Here is a 27,932-nt window from a genome sequence, read left to right on the forward strand (position 1 = left end):
TTACTTATCAAACATTTATTCTTAACCTCATAAAATATTTACAAAACTCAACAATTAGAATTGTACTAAACAATAATAATGATCAAATATTATTATATTCGAATGTAAAGAATCAGATTCCATGTCAATTATATTCACATATTTATCACAATTATTATCACTTAAACGTTACTACAAAATAGTGATTAAAACACTCTAGCGGTGAATTTCAGAACTAAGTAGAAATAACGTAGTAGAAACATCAGACAATCATTTTTAACCTATGTCTTACAACGCCATCTAGTTGAATAAAAGGGGAAACATACTGAAACTGTGGTTCATAGAAGCAATGATAGGTACGAAAATATCGTGTTTTCTTTTGTGTCTGGTAAAAGAGTTCAGGTATTATCAACAAAAAAACATAGGGAACTTGGCAAAGCTTGTTTTATCTAAAATATGCAAATATGTTGCCTAAATTGTTTGTAAAACCAATCAAATTATATATCTAAAAACATTTACGGATTATCATATTTTAGAAGAATATAAACGTAATAGTAAGTAATCATAATAGTTCTTCGTAAATTATCAAACGTATAAAAAACGTAATGTAATTTAGTTTAATGTAAATTAAAAGTCAGTCTGCCTGGGACCACGGCGAGTGCAACCTGCGCCGAAACGTTAGGCATTTTAAGGTAAAATGCGTGTTCGCGTTAATTCCCGTATTCTATTATACATTAATGTAAATTAGTTCCAAAAACATCCGCTAAAGTAATTCAATCACAACTAATATTGGAATGTAGACAATGACATAAAGGCATAGAATAAGAAATATAGATTTAAACGTTCCTAAACCTTTCACACATAGTTACATAAATTTACTAACGAAGTATATTACAATAGATCGGAAATACCACTAAATTCCAGGGGGGGCTATCACGTACCTTAGTTGACAACTATTTGAAAGCCACTATGCTGTACACTGTTTTTCTCCCTTAGATTATAGTAATTATTATTAATACATCACGATAAAGCAGCAATATACTGAACAATGACCATCAATTTGACGTACACTAGTTGTCAACTAAGATACGTGATACGCATTCAGGTCCTACCATAGATTGAAACGTACCTCAAAGTATTAGCTATGTTGTAACTAAAAATGACTTGTATAAAAGGTTTAGAAACGAATTTATACATGAAATATAAAAATATTAAAAATACATTAACTGCCATATAATATACAGCACCAATAAGCTTACAGCTTAAGTCAATACCTAAAAGAAATACATAATAAAATATATAATTACTTAATAACTAAGTAAATTCACTGTAAAATGATTACACCATGACAATTATAACATTATAAAATTGCACAGAAAGTCAAAAGTTCACACAACCTCACACTATCAGGTGAACTGCAAACCTGAAAAGATATTTATGAATAAAATACCATAGAAGCGTCTACGCACCGAAATCATTGAACAATCGAATGAAAAGTCGGCTTTTCTACAGATTACGAGAAAAGAAGACGCGAGAATGCGTCGGCAAGATATTCACTAGATTACTTCATTTGTCATCATTTATAAGTGCAAGTGCCATAGATATTTTCCTCACACAACACTACAGTATTTTCATACGACGCGCTAAATGTTCTTCAGTGTGTAAACGCTCACATTATATTTATTGCAATTTAAGTGTGTAAAAACGTGCTTTTGTGCTTAATTTCCTATGGTGCGTGTGCCTCGTGATTGTGCAGGACAGTATTCTTGTCATCTCGGTGATATCTTCGCTATAAAGTACTACTCTAGCGTACTCCTTTATAAGTGCGCCACTTGATGCTTATCTGCTGTCGAAGAAATTATATAGTTTATTTATTGAAAGCTATCTACAATACGCTTTAAACCCCTTTCTTTATATATCTGTGTAACTTGCCTTACTGTATTTGGATAAAAAGCACAAAAATATTAAGCCAACTATCTACAACCCGCACTTGGCCAGCGTGGTGGACTCAAGGCCTAACCCCTCCCTCATTACGGGAGGAGACCCTTGCCCAGCAGTGGGACAAAAATGGGTTAAAAAAAAAAAAAAAAAAAAATCTACATTGCAAGCTTTTTCATTAGGTAACAGCCCAATCTTAGAACGAGTACACTTGTAATACGGATACCGTGTTCTATGTGCAATTTGATATATAAACAATAATAAACAAATTTTTTAATTAATCTGATCTCATTTTCTAAGATTACCTTTCAAAATTCTCCCTTTTGAGTATTAAAAATATTTTCTTAGATTATTGATTGATAAGTTTAAAATAGTTCGAATTATTTAGCCTATCTCCCATCACCATACTATAACACAATTGGATATTTACCTAATATATGTTGATCAATACTGGGTCCGTCCACGAACCGGCTCTCGAAGCCATTGTGCAAGTCTTGGAACAATTTCTGTAAGCTTTCCTTGAAGTTCCATAGTAGGAACCTATGTCCATCTTTTTCTAGGTCTAGTATCACAGATATTAAGTTCTGAAAACAAGTAAAAAGATAAAATAAGCTATGGATTGCTTGTGTATTTGTGTGAGTTGTAAGCCGGCAAAAGTCAGTTAGCTGAAAAAAAGTAGTTGTATGGTATCGGGCGCCATAATTTAATTATAAGAAACTTATAAATAAATATATGAAAAATGCAAATATATTATAGAAAATCAATAAAGTTAAAGAAGACGATAGATAGCAAGCATATTTGGCAAAATGTGAAAACTCGACTTATTTTCACTAAAGATGTCTTTTGAAAGTGTGTAGGTACAAGGATAGCATAAATTACAAAGAGCTTCCTCACCTCAGCTACTCCCAGGTCGATGGCGTGCACGTGGCGCGCGTCCAGCACGACGAGCGAGAGGTGCGGCGGCACGTGCTGTCTCACTCGCTCCTGCACGTGCTGCGAGCTCGAGTACGACAGCGCGCCCGTCAGTGTGATGGACACGCAGTCCTGGTTGCCCACCTGAGGAACAAGTTAAAGGTATTTTAAATCTACTTTAATGAACAAATTCGTACGTATTTTTTAAAGGTTTTAAATAACTAATAAATAATAAGAAGTTAATAACCAATGTCAATCTATGAGCAAGGACCGTAATAGTACACTTGTGCAGTGTGAATTTTATCGTACACTTTATTTAAAAGTTCAAGTAGCAAAAAACTATTCGAAGTTGTGCTTAGTCTTTATCTTGGTGGAAACAACATTAATTTTTATGACCTAGATTTATGTGTATGTAAACTTGTATATTGTAACAGGTAGATACTGCGCAGATTTTTCTCCGTAAATATAGTTAATTTTTTTTTACATTAATAATACTGTTTCATCTACATCACGTATTCAATTAACAACATGCACAATACCTTGAACGACTGCGAGTGAAGCGGAGGTCGGGCGGCCTGTGCTAATGCTCTAGCCGCATCGGCTGCGGCACCACACAGTATGCCGTACTCCAGACCGATACACGCACCTGACACTACCGTCAGTGTGTAGATTAACAGCTCCACCTCTGTTACGTAAAAAGAAAATGTGTTAAAGTGTATTTTATGATAAAGGATCAAATCTTTACAACTTTATTATAATTGTTCTTGTCTTTATACACAACAAACTTCCGTTACCAAATGTTATAACAGTAACTTAATCGTAAATCTTTTTATTAAACTTTTGAATGCATCTGATTCTAAAGTGCAACTGTACATAGGAGTATGAACTCTCTGCTTAAAGTTACCAATAAATCAAAATACAAAAACAAATATTATAAATAGGTAATACTTACTGCTATTCCGCCACAGTTTGACGATAATATCGACCTCCATGAGTGAGAACATGGCAACTACGATGATACCGGCGAGCGTCGCCCGCGGTATGAAGTAGAACGCGTCTGCTAGGAGAGTGACCGCTAGCAGTACTAGCATGGCTGCGAAATACAAAATATACACTTTTATAACAACTGAAGTTAAAGCCAACAAACCGTGGCATTCAAATACCATCTATCTGTAGTATAATCTGAGCTTTGAATTGTTTACATTCGAATCTAATGCAAACACAAAGTTTTTATTACATTAATTTTGAATCCTATGTACATTCATATTAATTTTATAGCTTCAGTTCAACGAATAACAAAGTTTACTTTAATTGATACAGGTAAGCTACGTTTAAATAATAAAAAAATAAGTCAAAAAAATAATTAAGAAATAAAGGATGTTTTGAATTTGAATCTAGGTTAAAATGACTTAATTTCATAATAATTTTTACCCATATATCAAAACCCACATATCCAGTATCTTGTGCATCTAAGTTACGTGTATCAAAATCAACACATTCACAATATGTACACACGTGTGCACACAAAGTCCTAGCATGTACCAGGAGCGCATACCTTTGAAGAAGCATCCGGCCGGCGTAACAACGCCACTAGCGTGGTTGAGCGCGTACACACGTGTGTACAAAAAATATCTAGCATGTACCAGGAGCGCATACCTTTAAAGAAGCACCCGGCCGGAGTAACAACGCCACTGGCGTGGTTGAGCGCGGTGCGGGTGAAGGAGCCGGTGGCGGGCATCGACTGACAGAACGACGAGACCAGATTACACGCGCCTATCGCTAGCATCTCTTGTGTCGCGTCTACTGTTGCACTGCCCGCTGTGAAACAAATAAAAAATCATTAGGTAAATCTTTACTTTAACCTTTACGATATAGATTAGTGTGATTACTAAACAGAGACGGGATTTTTATACTATTTTACTATGAGACTAATTTTTATTTCAAATGTTGATATATATTTATACGTCCATAACACATACAAAAGTATAGGTGGTACATAAACTAAAGTATATAAAAACCGGGATGTAAAATAGTAGGTACTAGGACATCACGCGCACGCAGACAATAGATGAAGTTAGATAACAGTCTAGCAAAAGAAAAACTATTGTATAGTTACAGAGTCTATTATATGTGTCTTGCAAAACTTACCAAAAGCCTTAGCAATAGCAATACTCTCAAGTATAGCAACTAGCGGCATGACGAGTCCTTCAGCGCCGAACACGGACAGCATGCCGTCAAAGTCCACGGTCTGGTTGTTCACCACTGTGTTGAAGGGAGGCGGGCCGAAGTTTGGAAGACCACCGTGAATTGTGCCTGGAAAACGAGTGATAAATTATAGCTATTCACTTACTGTGTTGAGCTTACTATAGAAGAGCCAACAAGAACCAAAAAAATGGTAATTTTTGTAACTTCTGAGCGAAGTATCCAAGTTATGTCACGGGAAATTTGTCAAAATATACAAATCTATATTTTTACAGGTGTGGGAGTCAAAACTATGTAGTAGCGTAGCGGGAGCAGCCATTACGCTCATGATTTCGTTGAATATAAAGACTCTGAAATCCACTGAAATACTAATGTTAAAGTTATTGAAGCTATTTTTTTTGGCAAATTAGAGCATGGATTTTAAGTACGATTAAAATTTGTCATTAGAACTTCAATTTTATGGAGTCAGCCAGCTGATCGTATTACACCAATTACCAGGGCAGCATAACACACAAAGAGTTCTCACCAGTCAACGCGAAGGGTGTGATATCGTTTGCCTTGAGCACGAAGGCGAGTATAGCTGCGGCGAACACGACGAGCGCATTACGAGCTCGGACCACGTACAACCAGACTGCAGCGAAACGGGCACGGCACGGTGGAGTTGTTGATGTTACTGGGATAGTAGCGCGCTAAGGAGGTACAATATAATGTATTACTTTACCCATAAGAAAAAAAAGGACAATAAATCAACAACAAAAAGCAGGTACTTATTTGTCAAAAAAGTCAGTCACTAGTGGCAAGTGACGTCATAATCATAATAATAACTTAATTATCTTTCCCACGACAAAACCTTTATGAGATGTTAATAATGAGGTCTATGTACCCAAAGTCCTACGTGATTAAAATAAATTACGTAAATCGCTATGATGATTCATGTTGAATAGATTTACTTTAAAGTGTATTTCTTTTATAACCTTAATAATGTACTTATGAACTACTTTTTTATAGGAAAAAAGTTATTATTTACTTACTTTTAACAAGACCAAAGCTACAATAGTAGCTAAACCAAGTAGTGTGTCCCAAAGTTGTACCGTCTTAATATTCTTGAAGAAATTTATCACTGCGTGGATGAAAGTGTCTCCTGATGCTCCTACAAACACATAACAAACAAATATACCATGATCTTGTTATAAACATCATACATTAAGTTAAAAATTAAACAAGACGAGAAGGGACGTCCTGAACTTTCACGAAAGACGTTATGTGACCAAAGAAACTAAGACTTGTCATCTTAAGCTAGAAATATTTACGTCACAGATATCGTTGATTGTAATGCACCCTTTAATCCCTTTCTTTTGCTAAAATATATGTGTGAATTACCTTTTATCCTAAACAGTGACTTTAATTGTGAAGCACTAATTTGTAACGCAGCTGCCGTTGTAAACCCACTGATCACTGGTTTGGATATAAAGTCTAATAAAAAACCTGGAAACAAAAAACACATACATACGTTATATGTTAACTTTCATCAGTTTAGCTGTAAAAGTGAACGTAATTTCCTGGGGTAAAAGTATCCTTTGTGCATTCAAGTTAAAAACTTTTTGTGTACATGTCATCAAAATTCTGGCGTAATTGAGTAACAAACATCGATCCTAACTTCTAAACCTTTGCATTCATAATAATTACGTATAAATGCCTATCAATGTTATAAAATAACTGTCCAGTCATCTCACAAGAATCAATAAGATATATATCAGTATGACAATATTAGCATAGCTCAATAAACAGTTTCACATCAGCTGTGGGCGTGCAAACAGAGAAAGTGGAGGAGCATTTATGTAAATGTATGCAAGTTGTTGAACCTAACGCGATCGATGTTGTGTGAAACTTTATACGAAAGTAAATACGAGAAATGCCTTTACAGTAGACCTTATGCATACTAAGGTTTGGGTTTTTCCCGAACGCAAAGTCAGCAAACAAGTTTAAATGACACGAAAATTTGAATGTGCAATTTCAAAAGGGGCTTATTTTCATACAATATACATTCCTTTTAATTTATTTTATTTGATATGTGAGTTTTAAATAAGCAAAAACGTGGTCGAAAAGTTGTAAAGCTATTTCTAGTATTTTTTATTTACCCCATACTATCCCATTGCTGGGCAAAGGTGTTATCCCGAACGAGAGAAATGTTATTGCTAAAGTCCACCATGCTGGCCAAGTGCGGTCGGAAGCTTTGCATGCCCTCAAGAAGAAATATCTAGTATTAGATTTATGATATTTCACCATACTTATGAAGAATTAGGTATCTATACCAATGTTCAGGTGCTTGCTTTCGATTAGCATTAATTTTTTTGTCTACAAATGCTGGGACTCATTTGGCTCATTCCCACAGAAATTAAGAACATTAATTTCCTCCATTTTAAGTAATTCCCCTCAAAACATAAAGAACGGATGCCGCATATAATAGAAAAGTTATCGTAATCTCCACTCACCTAACTGCAACACTCCCAGCAACAGTATCAAGCAGCCAGATAGGAAAGACGCCAGATACGCGAAGTCAGCGGAGTGTGCCACGTACTTAGCGAGCAACGCCGCGAGGATGGCAGTGGGGCCGACCGTCACGTCCTTGCAGCTGCCGAACATCATGTATACTAACCCTGGGAATATGCTGGAGTAGAGTCCTACCTGGAAATAAACGACTTTTTCAATTTGAAAATCTAAAATATTCTATATCAATGGTTTCATTGATATAAGTTTAAGTAGAATATTTGAGACTGCCTATGTGGTCTTGCCGGTAGTGTATACGACTGCTGAACAAGTGAATACTAGATTCACGAGGTCTCCACTTCGATTGCCGAGTCAACCAAAGGACTAATTTGTGTAAGAAAGTTTTTAATGTGTCGCTCGGAAATACCTAGCAAGGTATATGCTACAATAGGCTGGACCCCTATAAAGCTGTGTGTATATGTAGAAGTAAAGAAACATAATATATGTAGTAGTAATACTAGTTAATGATTTCATTAATCATCATGAAGGTACAGATCATAAAAATATTAACCAAAATTATTTTACGTAATCAAAACTTTTACTTTGGGCGGATTGTTCATAAAATATTCATCAAAATAAAAAACAACAAATGTAAGGTTTCATTTTACCTGTGGCGGTAACCCAGCAACCATGGCATACGCGATGCCCTGCGGTATGGAGGTCAGTCCGACTGTTATACCTGTAAAGTTACATCAAATTGAGTCATTCCTTTTAGGACAAGGATGACTACACGGTAAAACTTTTTACCTCAATAAATTCGTTACTTTTAAAGTTCAATAAGGAATTTTAAAAACATTCTGCTCTTGAAATAATCCTTATAATACCGGAGTTGTAAGTAAAATGTGATCTAAAACAGCAGTAGTGATCCGTCTGCTCATCATAGGGTCTTGGTTCCCGTTTGGTTTGGTTTGGTTGGTAGGGTTCGATTCCCGAGTCAGCCAAAGTACTGTTGGTCTTTTCTAATTGATATCAGAATACATATATGACTCGGAAGAGGCGAATTGTCGGCTCAATTCATAAATTAAAAATAATTAATGAATTTGATATGCCATCGAGAAATAAATAATATATAATTTTCATTTTTAATGAACCTTTCGGAATGCGTAAAGAGCGACATTCCAACCAACATACGGGTAATCCATCTAAGGAATGAACTTTCTTCACGTTGCACACCTTGGAGGTTAACAGGTTATTACTTTATCCTTCAAACAATAAGTAACAAGAAGGTATTTTATTGTACATGATAAGAACTTAAAGAACACAGTAAAAAATATTTTTCGAAATTTTAATATATCAATCACCTACAAATAGCAACACTCTTGAAAAGAGACTCTCAAATGAAATAATCGCTCTAACAGTCATTTTATTTTGAGCCTAGTATCACAGCTATTTGTTCTATAAATAAAAAGTAAACAATATTGTACTAGACATTTTACGCATAGTTTGTAACACGAGCCAAGATGGCTGAACGCCAGACTCAACGAAATATGACTCGAATACATGATATAATTTAACTAAACTCGCGCTATTACAAATGCGCGAACTACGTCATAATCAAAAGAATTATATGAACGTGACAATATAAGCAAGTTAGGTAGAGAGAGTCCGATAAAATTATATGAGGTATCCGTACGTTTGTAATCACCCGATTATAACAATACACTTTAAATGCTTATAAAATAATATATCAATCAAATCAATAAAGGCATAGTTACGGAAAAATAAAATAATGATTTGTAATAAGGAATTGAATTGATAAACTGTTTTATTTACTCAAGTGTGAACGAAACCATTTCTTACTGAAACGAATTATAGGTGAAAAGGAGGCATGTAATGCGAATAAAATGAATAACCTAATATACACAGATGAATACATGAATTTCATTATTTTGAGTAAACCATATGATGTTGGTAACAGAAGTCTAAGAGTCTATCAGACTAAGAGTCTTTTTCCTGTAGTGCATATTTTCGTCCGCAAAAAGTAATGGCTAGTTCATCAAGTGGACAGTTGTTTCAATACATTTGCCAACTTTATCTATCGCATAAGTTATCCAACAGTTAACCATAAGCCGTAAAACTGGCCCTGGCTGTTAAAACAACTGTCGGGCGTGAGGAAAGTAACATTTGCAAGATGTCTTTACCAGACGCTATAGTGTACACTTAGTACTATAATTTTGATATTCGTTTTAACTAATTAACTTGTTTACACCGAAACAAGCTGAACGAAAGGTGAATTACCCACAAAAAATAACATGAGAACCTTTTGCAAATGAATAATGTATTCACTCATCAAAAACATTACCCAAAATCAGGTTTTCCCATCACTAAATCAGGCTTTTTTGCAGTACATAAAAACACTACGTTATAGGTATATTACCATGAAAAGAAACGACTTATTATCTAAGAACCATAACCGGTTACATGTCGGTCAGATACGAAACGTGTTTAAATATTAAGGTTAAGAACTTCGTTATTTATACTACTCTGCTCCACATTTTGGTACTAAAACCCTTAGTTGGAATGCCCTTGGATAGTAGTCTAATCACTGACCTAACAGGTGTCAATGCAGGTCAAAGTATTTTTTAATATTCATGTCAATTTTGATCAATATCGCTACAGAACGGATTGGAAAAAAATACGCATACAGTATACACTGTCATATTTCAATCGCAGTTTTATCAATCAAACGAAAAATTGCACCGCAGTTTGATGACTCCAAAATTAAATAACAACTAACAGATTTTTTAGAATTAAAAATAGACATTTTTATAAACCTATTTGGTTTATACAAAATTACTTTGAAAATAAACAAATTTGATGTTTGAAAATACTTAAAGGACCACAGATTTTTTTGGTTTTGAGAGTTCAATGACTCCTTGTAAGTTTCAACCTACATACCGACGATGGTACTGTACATTCTGTGCCGATGAGCAAGTTTCTTCATAATCATTACAAGAATAAGTCGGTTAAACGCGTGATTTAACTAATCGGTTGTTGATCTCTAGTTAATGATGGCCTTAATTGATGTTGAGTAGATAAGATAAAAGAGATTAGGGTAAAGGCAGTAATTTACATTTACAGAATAGTAAACGAGCTAACAAGAATCAAATATCGATATGATTCATCGGAGATACTGAGGCAACATAAGAGATTGAGAGGTTTAAGGCTAATGAACCCGTTACACTTCAAAGACGTGAACCACTAAAGCCATAAATTACGACTTGTTATTGCTATGGCATAACCACGGAGAAATTTTTGTATTATCTTTTACAAAAAAAAATGTATCTCCTTGCGGTACCAGGGAAACATTAGAACAGAAGAGGTATCTCACCAGCTATAGCATCTCGCAGTAGATACTCGAAGCTGTACTTCGGCAGCCATATCGTGATTGGTAGCCGTCTCTTCCATGATTCCACGCTGCAAAGCTTGGAGGCTGTGCGGCGAATCCTGCCGCTTTGGACTGAAGAACCTGAATAAAAGGAGAAAACAAAATTAAAAACGCCATGCTAGTTTTCCTGGATAATAGAGGTAGAAGTATAAACACATAGCGTCAAGTATGTTACGTATAAAAAGTTCTATTCTTGGCAACGTTCTTCAACGTCAAACAGAAATAAATTATCTTTCAAAGCGTGGCTGAACTCGGGAAATGAACGAGGGACTTTGCATACACTATCCCTTAGACCTCACTTAAATTATATTAGTAGTTTATAGCAGAATATTGCTCCAGCTTTGTCACCTTTTTCTTCTTTAACGGAAAAACAGGCCATTTGGTTTTTGGTTCCCAACTCTCAAAACAAAATTAACAACTTATTTTTCTACTGCACACTTTTATAACGAAACGTAGTGATGCTAGCTAAATATATTTCAAAGTACTTAATCACTATTACGACGACACGTGTTAATTAGAAGCTAATGTTCTAGCCGATTAAAAACAATTAAATCAAATTACATCGCGTCGGTAAACTACAGTGACCAATAAAAATCAAATCAGCGAATTTCACAAAGACTGCTTCATCATCATTCCTTTGGCAAGTAATACACGAACACGTGCATGTATGTGGCTTATTTACTTGATGTTAATGACCTTTACAGCCCAATTAGCAACACCGGCAAGGATTAGACTTGATGCCGGAATTTTTCGGGCTTCAGAACGTGCCAATAATTTCGCCTCCTGATCAAACGGTTTAAGTAGCTAAATTTAGTACCTCGGTAAACGTTGGTACTAAGTAATCTATACTAATATTATAAAGCTGAAGAGTTTGTTTGAACGCGAACTGAAAAAATATTTCAGTGTTAGGTAACCCATTTATTGAGGAAGGCTATAGGCTATATATCATCAAGCTACGACTAATAGAAGCAGAGGACCAGTAAAAAATGTTACAAAAACGGGGAAAATTTTGACCCATTCTCTCTTATGGGACGCAAGCGAAGTTGCGCGAGTCAACTAGTGTTTATGATAAGTATTAGATGTTATTTGGCAACTAAATTTGATTGTTACCGAAACCGGATCTACTGACACAGCTTCTACAATATAATAATATGTAGTTTAACTATTAGGTACCGCACCTCCTAGACAAAGGCTCATAAAATTGTGACGTCTTACTATGCCATTCGTAGGTAATGAATTTCTGTGATGACACACAGCATCATAAAAATTCATTCAACAATACATACTAGTTACCGAAATCGAGCTATTTTAGAAAGATTTATAAATAAACCGTGGTATAGTTTTTTGTTTTTGTTTTTCCATCATTTCTTCTAACTATGTTGGAGTCGGCTTCCAGTCTCACCAGATGCAGCTGCTTATCGGATCTCCACAAGCCGGTTACCAGAACTATAACACGATACCCTTCGGTACGACTGGTTGTTAGACTTTCAAGCTTCTGACTGCTGTTAACAACTGTCAGGCGGGACCCACAATTTAACGTGCCTTCCGAAACACGTAGGAAATTGCCATGTAAATGGTCACTCAGATCAACCTCGGCAAGCATAGCTTTACCTGAGAGATCGTTCCGTGCTGACTGAAGGCTGAACGAGATACAATGGTTAAGCAAGCCTTAACCATTGTATCTCGTTCAGTCTTAGATTTGTTATATAATTCGATTAATCTTAGAAGAATTAGGTCTTGTTTACATGCTAATGATTTTGTACATGCCTCACAAGGGAAATACACAATTAAACCATCGTTATTAAATCAATTATACAGTACTCAAGCTGTTTTGATAAACTAATAAAACCTGATTGAGATCAATTTAGTTTATATGAGATGAGAGATCACTATATTTCATGCGTTTAGTAAACATAACCACGCAGAAAAATTATAAATCTTTATTTTAAAGTGAATAATCTCAGATACTCACGCATCTAGTGTAAATATTATATGTCCAATATAAATATAAGACATTGTCGTTTTATTACGTTATACTTTTACCGATCCAAGTGCTGTTGTTAGTACGAGATAGCTAGCCCTATAATACCTCTAAATCAAACTTAAAAAGAAAAAGAAACAATACACTCCATAATAATTTTCAACATTTTCATTGTTCATGTTATTTTGTCTATTCAAGCCGGAACCGCTGTGGAAAACTACATAGTTAAGATTTTTATTCAAACTAAGGTGCCACATTTAGATTAAGTGTGTCTATTGTTTTTTATTTTTAAATTCTATACATGTTCCCCATATAATATAGTCGTTTTGTTAAAATAATGACCGTGACACAGAAAATATTACGCAAGACTTTTTTTAAGATAGATATTAGAAAACAATATGGACGCGAATTTTATGTAACTAGGTTAAGTTTTACGCTTGTCAATCTCGCTAAACTAAGCCCAAATTGAAACCTAAAACATTATTTTACTATTCGTTTAAAAATTATTTCAGTTTGTAGTATCTCTCTCCTGACCCTAAATCCTGATTTGGTTTACTAGGGCATCAGGAGTTGAGAAAAGTAGAAGCTATTGCCACTCTTATAATTAATGACTACAGACCCGCAATGAGCATAGAACATTCCACTAAACATGACATATAACCTAAATACAATTGATGCAAAATATTGTTACAATTGTTTTTTTGCACTTGCAATTTTATTAATTGAAATAGATCTGAGTAATACATAGGATTTATTTGATATTAACTAAGAATAAGAAATATAAACAATAAGGATTCTGACACCTAGAACTAGTTGCCCAGAGACAGCAAGAGACCGAAGGATTTGAAAGACTACGCGACAAGTCTTTGCCCAGCAGTGAAACATAGATATAGGCGCAATCAAAATAACAAAAAGAGGAAAACATAATGTCCATGAGAACAGTAACACAAAGCAATAGATGGGAAATCTTTTATTTAATGTAATATAGTTCATAATAATATAAAGACAAAAGAGTTATACATTGATGTATATTATGGAAATAATATAATTGTGTCGATCAAATTAAATACATGTATTATGTATTACGATGTATGCAAATGCAACGATTATATCAACAATGCCACGTGTAGCAATATGAAAAGATACAACAAAATTATAATCTGTATTAATCTAAATCAAATCATTTAGGTCAAATGCTGACACTTGTGATAGTCAAAAATACGTGAATTTACAGGCAGTTTGGAGGATAGGGTCAATGAGAAGAGCTGTCAAGAAAACTGTAGCACGATTCTCTACGACTGGAACCATCGAGTTTCGAGAGTTTGACATTTAGAATGTTCTGCCAAAAATGATTCTACGACGCCCGCTAGAGGCGCTGAACCAATTGTTATACAAAATTTTTCGACAGGTAGCCGGTTATCGATTCTCGATAGTAATAGAGCTATAGGACACTATATAAAAGTCTAAAAATATTATTAGACATCACGAGTTATTCACGGCTAAACTGAAGCATCAAATATGATGAAAATTACAAAAAAAAAGTTGGAGATCTAGGATCAAACAAGCGCTACCTACTTTTACAGAAAAGTAGCTTTAGAGCTGAAAACGAGCATGGAGCGAGCGAGACCGGCGGAGATGCGGGTCAGCTAGATAACAATTTAGAGTGCCAGTTTCACGGCTGCTGGTTACCTTTTCCACCGGATAAGCAAATTTTCGTGTTGCATGTTTATTATTTATTAGAATACGGGAGTTAACGTTCGTGTTGTACAATAAACCGATACTAACCCAGAAGTGGTCAATCTGGATCCAATAAGGATAATCAACATCATCAAACCGAAATGTTATATAGTGTCACATTTCCTCGAATCTGCTAACATAATATTGAGTCACACTATCCACGTTTGGCTAGGAGGAAATTCGTTTAATTTGTAAATTTTATTATCCCATCAAAATATTATTCTTTATATTTTGCGTCATATACCATAATTAGGTAAGTATATTATGAGTCAAATCATGACGTTGGGAATTAATAAATAAATTATCAATAATGCAATTATTTTGATTGAGTTAATCATATTATTTCTGTAAATATCCTTAGTCGTTAGAATCGTTTATTTACCTAATTGATTCCTAAATTTTCAATTAATGATCGTTAATTTTTATTTTTAACAAGCAGTGAGGATTTTTTGCATGCAATCCATACTCCATACTAATATTATAAATGCGAAAGTAACTCTGTCTGTCTGTCTGTCTGTCTGTCTGCTACTCAATCACGTCTAAACTACTGAACCAATTTGCATGAAATTTGGTATGGAGACATTTTGATACCCGAGAAAGGACATAGGCTACTTTTTACCCCGGGAAAATGACGCATTTCCCGGGAAAATTCAGAAAATTCAACGAAGTCGCGAAAAATCAATATTATAATGACATTGAATTAACAGAATTCCGTTGCCATGGCAACTGTTTTAATGGCGGATATGCCTTAGCGCGACTTCGTTATACTAATAGATATAAATAATTTTGAGAATATTTTTCGTGAAAAAAAAGCATATTTTATATCATCACGCTACGACCAATAGGCGAAGCGTAGGTAACAGTAAAAAGTGTTACAAAAACATGGAAAATTATGACCCATTTTCTCTTATGTGACGCAAGCGAAGTTGCGCGGGTCAGCTAGTAATATTATAAATGCGAAAGTAACTCTGTCTGTCTGTCTGTCTGCTACTCAATCACGTTTAAACTACTGAACCAATTTGCATGAAATTTGGTATGGAGATATTTTGATACCCGAGAAAGGACATAGGCTACTTTTTACCCCGGGAAAATGACGCATTTCCCGGGAAAATTCAGAAAATTCAAAGAAGTCGCGAAAAATCAATATTATAATGACATTAAATTAACAAAATTCCGTTGCCATGGCAACTGTTTTAATGGCGGATATGCCTTAGCGCGCCTTCGTTATACTAAGAGATATAAATAATTTTGAGAATATTTTTCGTGAAAAAAAAAGCATATTTTATATCATCACGCTACAACCAATAGGAGCAGAGTAGGTACCAGTAAAAAGTGTTACAAAAACATGGAAAATTCTAACCCATTCTTTCTTATGTGACGCAAGCGAAGTTGCGCGGGTCAGCTAGAACACAATAAATAAAACGTTCATCTTTAAAGCAATATGGTTTGCATGACACCTGTAATGCGTAACTACAAAATATTAAAGGATAAAAACGACACTTCTATTGATAGACAAAAGGTTGAACAACCCATTAATCATCATTCTAAAGTAAATAATTTGCAAATTTAACATGAAAAAGAACTAAAGTTAAAAGTAACTGAACAGTTAAAAATAACCTTGTTATTTATCAGTAAAATTTAAATAGCAGATAAATAGACAATTAGCATTTGAGTTCACCTAATTGCACACGCATAACATCACGCCTATCGTTCAGTGTGCAGGCAGAATTTTAATTAGATGACTACTGTATCGTGTACAGTCAAGAGCAAAAATATGTGCTTAGACTTTTACACATGTCACAATTACAAACTATTAGAAGCAAACTTCAAACAAGCTTAGTATCATAGACAAGTCTGTCTGAAGTCAGTCTTTACTAGTCTGCACTTAGTCTAAGATTATATTGAAGTCAACAACAATGAGCAGTAATTTTAATGTTTTGCTTTACATTTAAAATTGGATTGAAAATGAAACAAAGTGGCATATTTTTGTCGGTTACTGTACAAAATAATAATTTTCTTTCTTTCCTCTTTCTTACTGTAACTGTAGTTGAAGTTGTATGGTATTCTGCTATAATAGATTTTTTGTTAGGTAAGTAAATGTGTCGAATGGCACAGGTGAATGTCCTTTGAGAACACAATAAAGAATGTTATGTAATATATACAATAATCTACATAATACAACTTACTATACGTAGTCAGAATTTCCATGGAACTTATAAAGAGTTTATTAAATCAATTTAATTTTTCATAAAGACTCTATTTTTGGCTATATTATTAAGGACATTCAGAACACCTAATCGTCATGCGATAGTATTAACCAACATACAAATATCTAAAATTCTAATACTCTATTTTTTCTATAAAACTAGCGGACCCGACAGACGTTGTCCTGTCTACACGTCAAAAAAACATTGTCCAGCGGACAAAATTGTGAATCTAAACCATTTTCAGATCCCCTTGAACACACACAAAAAATTTCATCAAAATCGGTCCAGTCGTTTAAGAGAAGTTCAGTGACATACACACTTACAGAAGAATTATATTTATATAAAGATTACACAATGTAGTCTCAATTGTAAATCGAACGGGAGCCGGATGCTTAGAAAGGGAAAATCATAATAACAGATTGTCATAATTGTAAGAATAATAAAAGAATTACTGCTAAGACAAAATATATATATAGGTACACTGGTACAACCTTTTTGAAAAATGTTAATATTATTCACAAACTTGCACTTCGCTTAATATTCCGAAAACGTACGTAAACATGCGTCACAAAACAAAAATGGAGTTTGATGAGGAAGGTGGTTTAAAGTTTAAAGTATCTTGTCAGTTCTTCTCAGTGGCCGTAACCTAAAACTGATGGAAAACTCATTATCCCACTAAATTTTTAGAGGCACTCATAGCTAGTTGCGCTCACCGGTCGGTAAACGATCAGTGGGTTAAGCAACCCTAGGCGCGGTCAATCTATAGATGGATGACCGCATAGTGGTATTTGAACTGAGCGTCTCCGTGCTTCGGAGGGCACGTAAATAGGCGGTCCCGGTTGTTGTCTACTAAGATAACAGTCGTTAAGCCATGTCAAAGGCCTTTCGGGCGGCTTGAACAACATTGACACCAGGTTGACCACTAAACATACGACAGAATAGAACTAAATATTTTGTTATCTTACGTTATGATATTTATATTTTTATACTAATACTCACCAAGCAACTTATGCGTAGGTATGACCTAAATTGGTAGATTTTAAAATTAGACAAATGGGTAAAACATCGGTGTACAATAGTTATAAAAAAAGAAAATGTAAACCAGATGAATATTTGAGAGACACCAGATCGGCAAATCAGCTTGCCTTAAACTGGTTTCTAAATGATCACAAACTTAGGTACATCATATGGACCTTTTTTTTTTTTTTTTTTTTTTTTTTTTTTTTTTTTTGCGTCAGGAAAATGCATTACTGCATGTCCCGCCCCAGGGAGGAAAGCGGGGGTCTGTCGGGCTCTCCCGCCGGCAAGGCGTTCCGGCTAACTTGGGCATACCGACTAAAAACCTGACGGTGTTCCTTCAACGGTCACCATAACGTGGCCAGGACGCGGTACCTCCAATCGGATACTCCGCGTCCCAGCCGGTGACGGCCCGCTTTGGATGCGGGCCCTACTTCGAGTGGGGGCGGACTTGAGGATTGTCCCCCCCTAACTCTCCACTTCACGGGGGTGCGCCAGGAACACACAGCGCACTCCCCACCTCTCGGACATCATATGGACCTAACATTAAAAAACGGCCGGCATATATTTTATATTTATTTCATCTGGTATATCTAAATGTTTATCTATGCTTTTAAATTCCTCTAGGTTTTCTATACTTCCTTAAGTTTTTTTTTTATAAATATAAATAAACGCAAAAAACTTAGTCCGGTACTCTACCACAAAAAGATGACTCTACTTCTTTTTACTACCTTTAAAACCAATTGATCAATTTACGAAATATTGAATCATTTAAAAGCAATCAGCGAAAAAAGACAATTAAAACTGCATTTCTGAGTTAAACTAATCAATTTGAACTAGCCATCGTTTCCGCGTTTTTTATAAAGTGTATTCTATAAATAATCTAAAGTGGAGATCATGCGATGATCTTTGCACGTCTACAACAGAAAAAAAAAACAGAGTTTATGAAAAACTTCGAAGTAGTGAATGCAATCCCGATCTCGCGGGATCCCGATCTCGCGAGATCCCGTGTATTTTTTCGGGATCAATCCCGAAGCATAATACGACGAGATCCCGTTCGGGATTGTCGGAGAGGGCATTTTCAGCAGCTGGCTACATTGCAATAGACTTAAGATGCCGATTAGAAGCTCGTACTATTGATACACTTTGTATTTTAAGAGGCTACTTTCAAATACTTTTTATTTTGAGAGCGGTGATAGCCGGGTATATTCCCGGTGACCACCCCCTGCTTGTCCACCCCGGGTGGACAGAGACACAAATCTTTTAAAAAGTTCTCGGTGTCCACCCCTGGGGGACAGTGAGAATTAATTTTAAATTATTCCCGCTGGCCACCCCGGGTGGACAAAGATACGAGTTTCATATTACAACTCTAGATCTCCACCGCCGGTGGACAAAGCCACTGCTTAAATAAACATTCTCAATGTCCACGCTTGCTAGAATTGGGTGTAAATAATTATAACAAAATTAATTAAGTAGGTACATAGTTTAATCATATTATCAACATCTCTAGGGTAAATAGAAGTAGGTACACTATCTATTGTGTGTTTTCTCATATAAAATTGACATTGAGAATGTTTATTAAAGCAGTGGCTTTGTCCACCGGCGGTGGAGATCTAGAGTTGTAATATGAAACTCGTATCTTTGTCCACCCGGGGTGGCCAGCGGGAATAATTTAAAATTAATTCTCACTGTCCCCCAGGGGTGGACACCGAGAACTTTTTAAAAGATTTGTGTCTCTGTCCACCCGGGGTGGACAAGCAGGGGGTGGACACCGGGAATATACCGATAGCCGAGTTGTATAAGTTGGTACCTCCCACGCAAGTCGGAGGTTCGAACCCGAGGCAACACACCAATGACTTTTCGAAGTTATGTGTGTATTAGAAATAATTATCACATACTCCAACGGTGAAGGAAAACATCGTGAGGAAACCTTGCATGCCTAAAATTTGTTTAATACATTTATTGAGGGCATGCAAAGTCCCCAACCCGCACTTGGCCAGCGTGGTGGACTCAAGGCCTAACCCCTCCCTCATTACGGGAGGAGACCCTTGCCCAGCAGTGGGACATAAATGGGTTAAATTTATTATTAATTTATAATAATTTATTGCATTCACCACACTATCACACACATTATTACATTAAACAAGCCGTTCGAATTGTATTATTTTTACTAACTAGACGGGATCCCGAAAATCTCGGGATCCCGCGGGATTGATATTTCTGATCGCGAGGGATCTCGAGTTGACGATCTCGAGTCGGGATTGCATTCCCTACTTCGAAGCCATGGAAAATAAAAATACATTGTAATTATAGTAAAATACGAAACATTCATAGAATTAGCTCAAAAGTTGACCCTGTGTGAGCCGTAATAGTTACAGAATTTACTACCGGCTCGGAAAGTAGAGCCTTATGAGAAGAACTAGCAAGAAACTCGCACCTCTTCTTTTCATTGGCAACTAATTACAATGTGGTTGACACAATACTTAATTGGGACGGTCAAAGCACGATGGGACCTAGAGTTAAGCAAACTACTACGACAACATCGAAACCAATGCATCAAGCCAAAGGAGTACCCTACACCTGTCTAACAGTTAAACATAAATAAAATATAAATAAAAACAATAATTATAATGTGGTCGACACAGTACCTATCGGGCCGATCTAAGCACGATGGAAACCAAGAGTTTAGCAGACAACTAATACAATACTATCAAGACCAATCAAGCCAAAGAATCACGTTTTTAACAGTTTGAAACAAATAAAATAAAAACAAATAATTACCAATAACTTCAATCATTTTCACAATAATACACTGAACATGTAACTATAAGTAACACTGGTTACATCGCGGAATGGCTAGTATTATACGAGTTACGAGTGTGATATCGTAATAATTGCGATTTGCGATCAATCGTACGCACGTCCGTCTCACACGGCTCGCCGACACACACTGAGACGAGGTGATCATTTACGCCAAGCGCATCATGATTGTAAAGTTAAGTTCAAACTGGTCAGTACCTAGATACAATTTTTGTATTGTACTTTTTTGACAATCGTAAAATCTTAAAGTTTTGTAAATATGCTTATTTTCCTCCTTATAAGGTTACATTAAATGTATAAATCAATTTTATTTTGCTTTATTATGTGCCAAACTAGAAATCAAAATTCTTCCGTGCTGAGACAGTTATGAGTTTACTAAACTAATAGTTAGTAACATTTATTCTGTATTTTAAGTGCGATCTAAAGAAGCTGTATTTTTCTACATTTCCTTGAGTGAGTAAGAGTAAGAGTGTAGTGCCACTAGACTAAAGAAAGTTGCACATATAAGAGGTAATTGAGACTAAAATATCCAAAAACAGTTCGTTTGGGATCCAATAAAGTATTTCGAATTAGAAAAAAGTTGTTGACAAATAAATGGCGAGCTACTTAGCAAAGACAGGTGTAAAGTATTACCTCAGACAGTTGACTTATCACAATACTGGATAGCCACTGATCGGTTACAAAACCAGTCATTAACCCTCTTTCACTGCACCACTTGTCATCGACATGGTGAAATTAATTAGTAGGTTGACAGGCGGAGTTAACGATAAAAAACTTGTTTGAATTGTTTTTGTACGACTCAGGTTAATACGCGAGTACCATATTTTTTCATGCTGTGTATTAGTTTTCACTACAATACCAGGACACGCATAACTTTTAACTGTACCTATTATGCGGGTATCAGGAAAGAAATGTTTAGAAAAAAAGGATGACGTGAAAAAGGCGACGATCCATACTGGAAACCTACAGACTTCAAATTCCTACAAATACTATACGAAAGTTGGTATGAATGTATATTCCGCATTAGCACATTCACGCCAAAACTTAACTGAGTCTCATAATTTGGCAAGGTGATACCTTACCTATACCCGGATATAACACTTAAGTTATATTAAAATTAGTTTACATCCTTAAATATGTTACTGTATTTCAGCTTAAATGGATTACAAACAAACCTAAATTGAACACATAAATAAGAAAATAAATCTACTACTACTAAATGCAATACTAATAGCGCTAAGGAATTTCTCATATTGCAGATAGAGACTTGAGACTATTTCCTAGACTTTGTATCAAACAAGATCTCGTATACTGGTCAGTGTGCACACAGTCTTAGTGTCGATGTTATTTACATGATTGTTTGTTTACGTAATAACCAGCGATGGAGTAGCAATGGCAATGAATTTGTGACTTGTGGTGAGGTTATACGTAGCAGTACATTATGTGATGGGAAACGCGTTTAGACAGAGTATGATATGGTGAAAAGTATATAAGACGTTTCTACTATCTTGGTAGTGTGTAGACTGTAGAGATTGCTATTGTAACTGGTAGTTTTATCTGCATGGTGGGATTTTGAATTAGATTGAATAGGATTTTGTTGTAAGGTTGTTGTTTATAAAGGAGTACTCCTTAGTTAAATAGATTTAAAAACTTCTTAAATAGGGTGTTGGCAAATAAATGTAATCTGAAAGCTACTGAATTACCTGGGTGTCTTAATTATACTTTCAACAAATTCCAAAGAATATTATTGTTACTATCTACAACAAATAATACAACAAACTACTTACTACTACTATCATAACACAAAAATTAGGTAGTTACATTATATTTTATATTCCCACAGCACTAATAGCAAAAATACCAACACGTTAGCTTCTACGAAGAGTCAGGTAAAAGAATACAACTAGCTAGAACAAAATACAAAATTAGATAAACATTTTACATCAATAGGGTACAATTGCCAACTCTTATATGGAAGCCAAGAAATGCCTAGTTCCCAAGTAAAACACTAACAGAATCCTAAACAGTTTAGTCTTAATAAACTCCAATTCTCAGTATTTTACGCGAAGGTCAAATTTATTTTAAGATGCTTTTTTTTTCATGAACAAGAATAGTTTGTGCAGTTTTTACAGTGTTAAATTGTTTGGAATTTTGTGGTTGATAAAATAAATATGTAATTTTTCATAATGAATATTTCGATGCATGGTCAATATCAAGTATTACGTAGGTATTTCATTTTCAATTAGACGAAGGCTAGCTGGTAATATAATTTACCTTTTTAATAAGGACGATTTTTCTTCATCAGACTACGTCGTCGACTACGACAGCAAACAATGACAAGCTTTGACTGGCTACAGATTCACATGTTAACCGTTTCAAAATATAAATAGAAATCCTAGAATAAAATTCAAATAAATATAAATATCGATCTCTTTTTTTTTCCTTGGCCAGTTCGAGTGTCTCACTGCTTAGGCCTATCTTAATCTATCCTTAGAAGATAAAAATTCTACAAAGTGTGTGTTACAATAACCGATAAGGAGTGAAATCGTTTTAACTAAAAGTAAATATACAAGGATAGTTCAACGACTTATCTTACAGGCCTATCCGTTACAAAAAATGCCTCGATAAGCTAACGAATACTTATCTGGAAGTTGTAAAAACTAGTACATTTACTGTACAAATAAAATTGCTTGTTTATAACAATCGCAGTGTATAAAACAAACAGATATAAACTTATAAAGTCATCCACCTGTACATAACACAGAATATTACATAACACGTTGGTTATAACTTAAACTGAGTAGGTACACAGAATACCCAGTGAGTCCAGTGACATTTCTCTATACAACGACTTGGCAAAGAACCTTGCAGGCAATATGTTAGCGGAGGTGTACGAAATGCTGATTTCGATCATCAGTGAATTATGACGTCAGACTATAGTTATAGATGGTATAGGAATAGAATTAAGTAGCTAATTTTCCGCAGTATAAACATAGTGTTAAAGTTGTATCACAGAATATATTTGACTAGGCATAATAAGAATAACAGGAATATTAGCTTTCAAATATTGACAAGTTACGGTACTGATTTAAAAATGGGAGGATGAAACGACAAAATAAACCTTTATTCCCATCAAAGAAACTCTTGCTATTTTTACCAGGTTAACATAAATTCAAGACAATTAGCGGTAACAATTTAAAACGACGTATCGGTACACTACAGACGGGTTACGGAATCTAGCGAAGTTTTACACCTAAGCCCTTTTCTATTTAGTCAACGTCCTACTGTTGTACTCCACGATCATTTTATCATCTCAACCGTAGCTCGATTCTCTACTATTATCGACTACCGACAACCTGATCAGCGCCTCTGACGGGCGTCGTAGGAAATGTTTTGGCAGTACATTCTAAATGTCTAAATTTCGATAGCTAGCCGGTTGTCGGTAGTCGATAGTGGTAGAGAATCGAGGTACCGTTTGACGTGTGTGCAAGAGATATAATTTATTATAACTGGTACTTTAAGTTTTTGCTCTGCGCTAATACCTCTACGTACAATAAAGACCAGTTTTATATAAATTAGTGGCACGCGCGCTAATCATGTCTGTGAACAAACTAAGGATACATTTGTTGAGCTGTGTCTTAATCCATTCATATTTGTCAAGTCTACTTGATAACTAGTAGGTACTAGTAGTGTTTGTAACGCTGTGACGTCATAACTAGCTGTCTATTGACACTTGACAGTGATTTGCAAGAATATTACATGTAGACTATGTAGACTGTATAGCTTTAGAAAAAGGTTTAAAAAGGGATTTTATTTACTGTTCTTTTATTACTTTAAAATTGTGCGCACTGCCGTATGTTAAATACTCTTAGAAGCGCGGTAATCTCGAAAGTATTAAGGTTTTAAAGCTACTTGTATGTATATTACACTGGTACTGAGATATTGCTACTTGTTCTGAGTTTAGACTGCGATGATTTTTTTTCTTGATAGTATCAAAAGTTATGTGTTGTTAAGTGTTGCGGCGAGACATGAAGGCATGTGAGGTTGAGGAAGACGACGTCAAGGATAGGGCGAAGTGGAGGAAAGGTGTAAGGAAGGCTGACCCCACAACCATATGGGACGAATAGCCAGGAAGAGAGAGAGAGAGAGAGTATCAAAAGTTATGCTTATTACTGAATTGATTCAGTGATTTATTTAATACATTGATTTTTGAATACGTTATTCAAAAAGGTAAACAACTAAATGTCAGTTGTTTACTGTCGAATTCAGTGCCTTCATCATAGTCACCTAACACATTGTTTATTTTTTACAGTTTTCAGTTTGCAACAATTTAATATTGGATTGAGCAGCGTTGAGAAACGAAACCTTGCAAAACTTGCAAGGAGAGAGTCTACAACAATAACAAAACAAAAAAGAAGTTGCAACATGAAGAAGTTAAAATTCTTTTGATAAAAAAACGGCTTCTTTTTAACAGCAATACATCAGTCACTTGATAAGCAGACAGACAGACAGACAGACAGACAGACAGACAGACAGACAGACAGACAGACAGACAGACAAAAGTTAAATTTATACCTAAGAAGTCCTTTGAAAAATATTTCTAGTAAATAGTACATTAGATCTTCAATGAACTCAATTGCAATTGTTGCAACAGTCCTTGACATAGAAATAGAATACAAACACCTATTTTATCAAACACTTAACTCATTCGTTTCAATATTCCCAATCAATGACATACCATTATTATAGCGGAAAATAAAATAAAAATCACCCATAATAATACTGACGTATTCTAGATCAGAATGAAATAAATGAATACTTAGTTACGTAACTATGTTTTTTTTTAATATTAACACACTCGTAATTTATTGTAATACGAGCTGAAACATTTTTTCGTCAGAAAGACAACTAATGCCCAGACATTTATAACTATTGGTAAAAAATTATGGTCCTCACTCAATTTATTGTTATATATACAAATGTATTCTATATAGAAATAAATCTGTTTCACTGAAATGTATGTATTACATGCATAGTACTTTTGATGAACTAAACCAAATTAGATAATTCTTTCTTAATCTTAAATCTTTGTATCAGATCTATGGAATCAAAATTCCCACAGGAATGGAAAAAAATATAATAAAATGGGGATAAAATAGTACTAAACCCCGACGAATTCGGTCCAGTCAGCTAGTAAATAATATTAAAATAAAATATAATGTGTAAATATGCAGTATTTTATAAGCTCAATTATTATTTGAATAGCATTGTGATTAAAACAAAATGTATTGTATTTGGGCCTGAATTTTTAAATCTTGCTCCCTTATCGTATGATTATCATGATTTCCGCTGTAATGAGAAAAACAGGAAATATTTTTTGAAGCGACTACCACTTTTCCAAAACAAAATTGTTATGACGAAGTTTTATTACATAACATACAAAACCATAATCTATTTACTACCGCACCTGGTTTACAGTCTCACAAATTCACTGTAAGAACAATACTTATAAAAGATTACTTTCTTGACTTTTTAGACAAAATTATGTACATTTTATTGCAAAGATAAAACTCAAAAATGCATAGTACTTCTAGCCAGTAGTCTTGTATGCCAGGATGTATGGATGTTAATAAACGAAAAAAATTTAGTAATCATAGCATGACGGGTTTCTTTGGTCCCTGCCTACTGGTTGAGGAAAAGGTGTGATTTTACTAGATACATATACATAAAACTAAAATTTCATCATCATTAAAAGAACATTTTTACAGTGTACAAGCTTATCAGAGTACAAAGTATATTTTTTATGGTGTTACAAAGTATTGCATTTATTGACAGCATGAAACTAAGTAAATAATTTTAAATACTGCGATAATAAAGAGAGATTGCGGCACAAACTAGATAGTCCGCTTTTTAATTAAGGTATGATTAAGAAGATAACAGATTTGTTTATTGTATTTGTTTATTGTATTTGTTGTACTTGAAAGTAAAATGTAATTAGGCCATGGTTTTAGATAAATCTTTTTTATTTTGTTTTTGGTGCAGGAGACTCCAGAAACATACAATTTAGATTGAACAACTATATTTGCATCAAATCATTGCTTGTTCATTATATATTATGGTTGAAAGGCAATCATCTTGAAAAGGATTACCACAATAATAAGATATCAATTTTAAAGTATCATAAAAATTAATGTTTTTACAATACAATACAATGTGACACATGGACTTTTGATTTATGTTCTGGTCTGCCTTTGTTCAGTTGATGAGTAATTTATTGATAACACAGAGTGCTCGCCAATTAAGGCTACAATTTGTGCAATTTTAGTGGCATAATAAAAATTTCGTTTTATGATAGCCATTATATTACTTCTAACCTTCTTTTACTTTCTTCTTCTGTATGAAACTAGCAAAATAATAAATGAATTGCATTAAACTAAACAATTTTCTGAAAAGTTCCTAAGAAGGAAATTATAGCAAATCTCTTAACTGTTACTTGTAAGATAAGAGCAATAGCAGGCATTTTTCAAGTATGTTTTCAAGTGTTAATTCACTTCCTATAAGATAAACATAAAACTACTGTTCAAAGTGGCTTTAAGTGGAATATTATGAATTAATTTTCCATATAATATTATTCATACAAGCTAAAAAAATATTAAGACAATGTATTAAATGTATGGCATGGAATAAAATACCACCAAACTTATGAAACTTAGTTACCAGTGTTGAAAACTATGTCTAAGTAATTTGCAATTTAAGTTTATAATTCTAACCACAAAACGATTTCGTTGCCTCTCATGTTTTCACAATGACTAACAATATAGAACAAAGGTCGTTTACCACACACTTGATTATACAAATGCACGGAAATTGGTAATTAATCAGTAATAATTTAATAACTAATTACTTACCCAATAACGGCGTTCGTTCATCGTTGATGTCCATTTTTCAATCAGTTATAACATCGCAATACACGTGACACTTCTCATCTCTGTCGTTTCATTAATAATCTTATCTATTCAATGATTAAATAACATGTTTTGTTATTGTTTACTGCAATAGTCAAATTAACCCTTTTGACATTTATCAAACAATGGACCTGGTTGACAGTTGACATTGACTTATCAATGACAGCGATTGTCAGTTCGGATATGTGTCCAAAACAAGTACAACAAGTTTACCAACATGTAAAAATCAAGATTAAAAG

General features: G+C 34.6%; 1 protein-coding gene across 4 annotated transcripts; it reads right to left on the bottom strand.

Annotated features, from left to right (window-relative positions):
- On the bottom strand, positions 1 to 27,815 carry LOC142975132 (sodium-independent sulfate anion transporter-like). 4 transcript variants are annotated; one of them, XM_076117825.1, is made up of 14 exons: positions 27,637 to 27,815; positions 10,910 to 11,047; positions 8,187 to 8,257; positions 7,524 to 7,716; positions 6,412 to 6,516; positions 6,063 to 6,181; positions 5,558 to 5,720; positions 4,978 to 5,142; positions 4,486 to 4,647; positions 3,782 to 3,922; positions 3,369 to 3,514; positions 2,812 to 2,973; positions 2,348 to 2,501; positions 1 to 1,402 (listed from the first exon to the last, which is right to left on the bottom strand). In XM_076117825.1, exons 1-14 carry the CDS (start codon positions 27,668 to 27,670, stop codon positions 1,386 to 1,388), a joined length of 1,770 nt encoding a protein of 589 aa, XP_075973940.1. In that variant the 5' UTR covers positions 27,671 to 27,815; the 3' UTR covers positions 1 to 1,385. The 4 variants fall into 4 exon arrangements, with proteins under 4 accessions (XP_075973940.1, XP_075973939.1, XP_075973938.1 ...); XM_076117824.1 differs by lacking the exon at positions 1 to 1,402 and adding an exon at positions 1,421 to 1,822; XM_076117823.1 differs by lacking the exon at positions 1 to 1,402 and adding an exon at positions 1,421 to 1,825.
- Positions 27,816 to 27,932: the final 117 nt, after the last annotated feature.

Source organism: Anticarsia gemmatalis, chromosome 8, assembly GCF_050436995.1.
Source record: "Anticarsia gemmatalis isolate Benzon Research Colony breed Stoneville strain chromosome 8, ilAntGemm2 primary, whole genome shotgun sequence".
NCBI lineage: Eukaryota > Metazoa > Arthropoda > Insecta > Lepidoptera > Erebidae > Anticarsia > Anticarsia gemmatalis.

Bases quoted from the DNA above. Each gene is read 5' to 3' on its own strand.
- LOC142975132 (XM_076117823.1), bottom strand. From the start codon at position 27,670: ATGGACATCAACGATGAACGAACGCCGTTATTGG. The intron at 8,258-10,909 runs GTGAGATACCTC...GTAACTTTACAG, and splicing joins ACTGCGAGATGCTATAGCTG to GTATAACAGTCGGACTGACC. The intron at 3,923-4,485 runs GTATGCGCTCCT...TGTATTTCGCAG, and splicing joins GGCCGGGTGCTTCTTTAAAG to CCATGCTAGTACTGCTAGCG.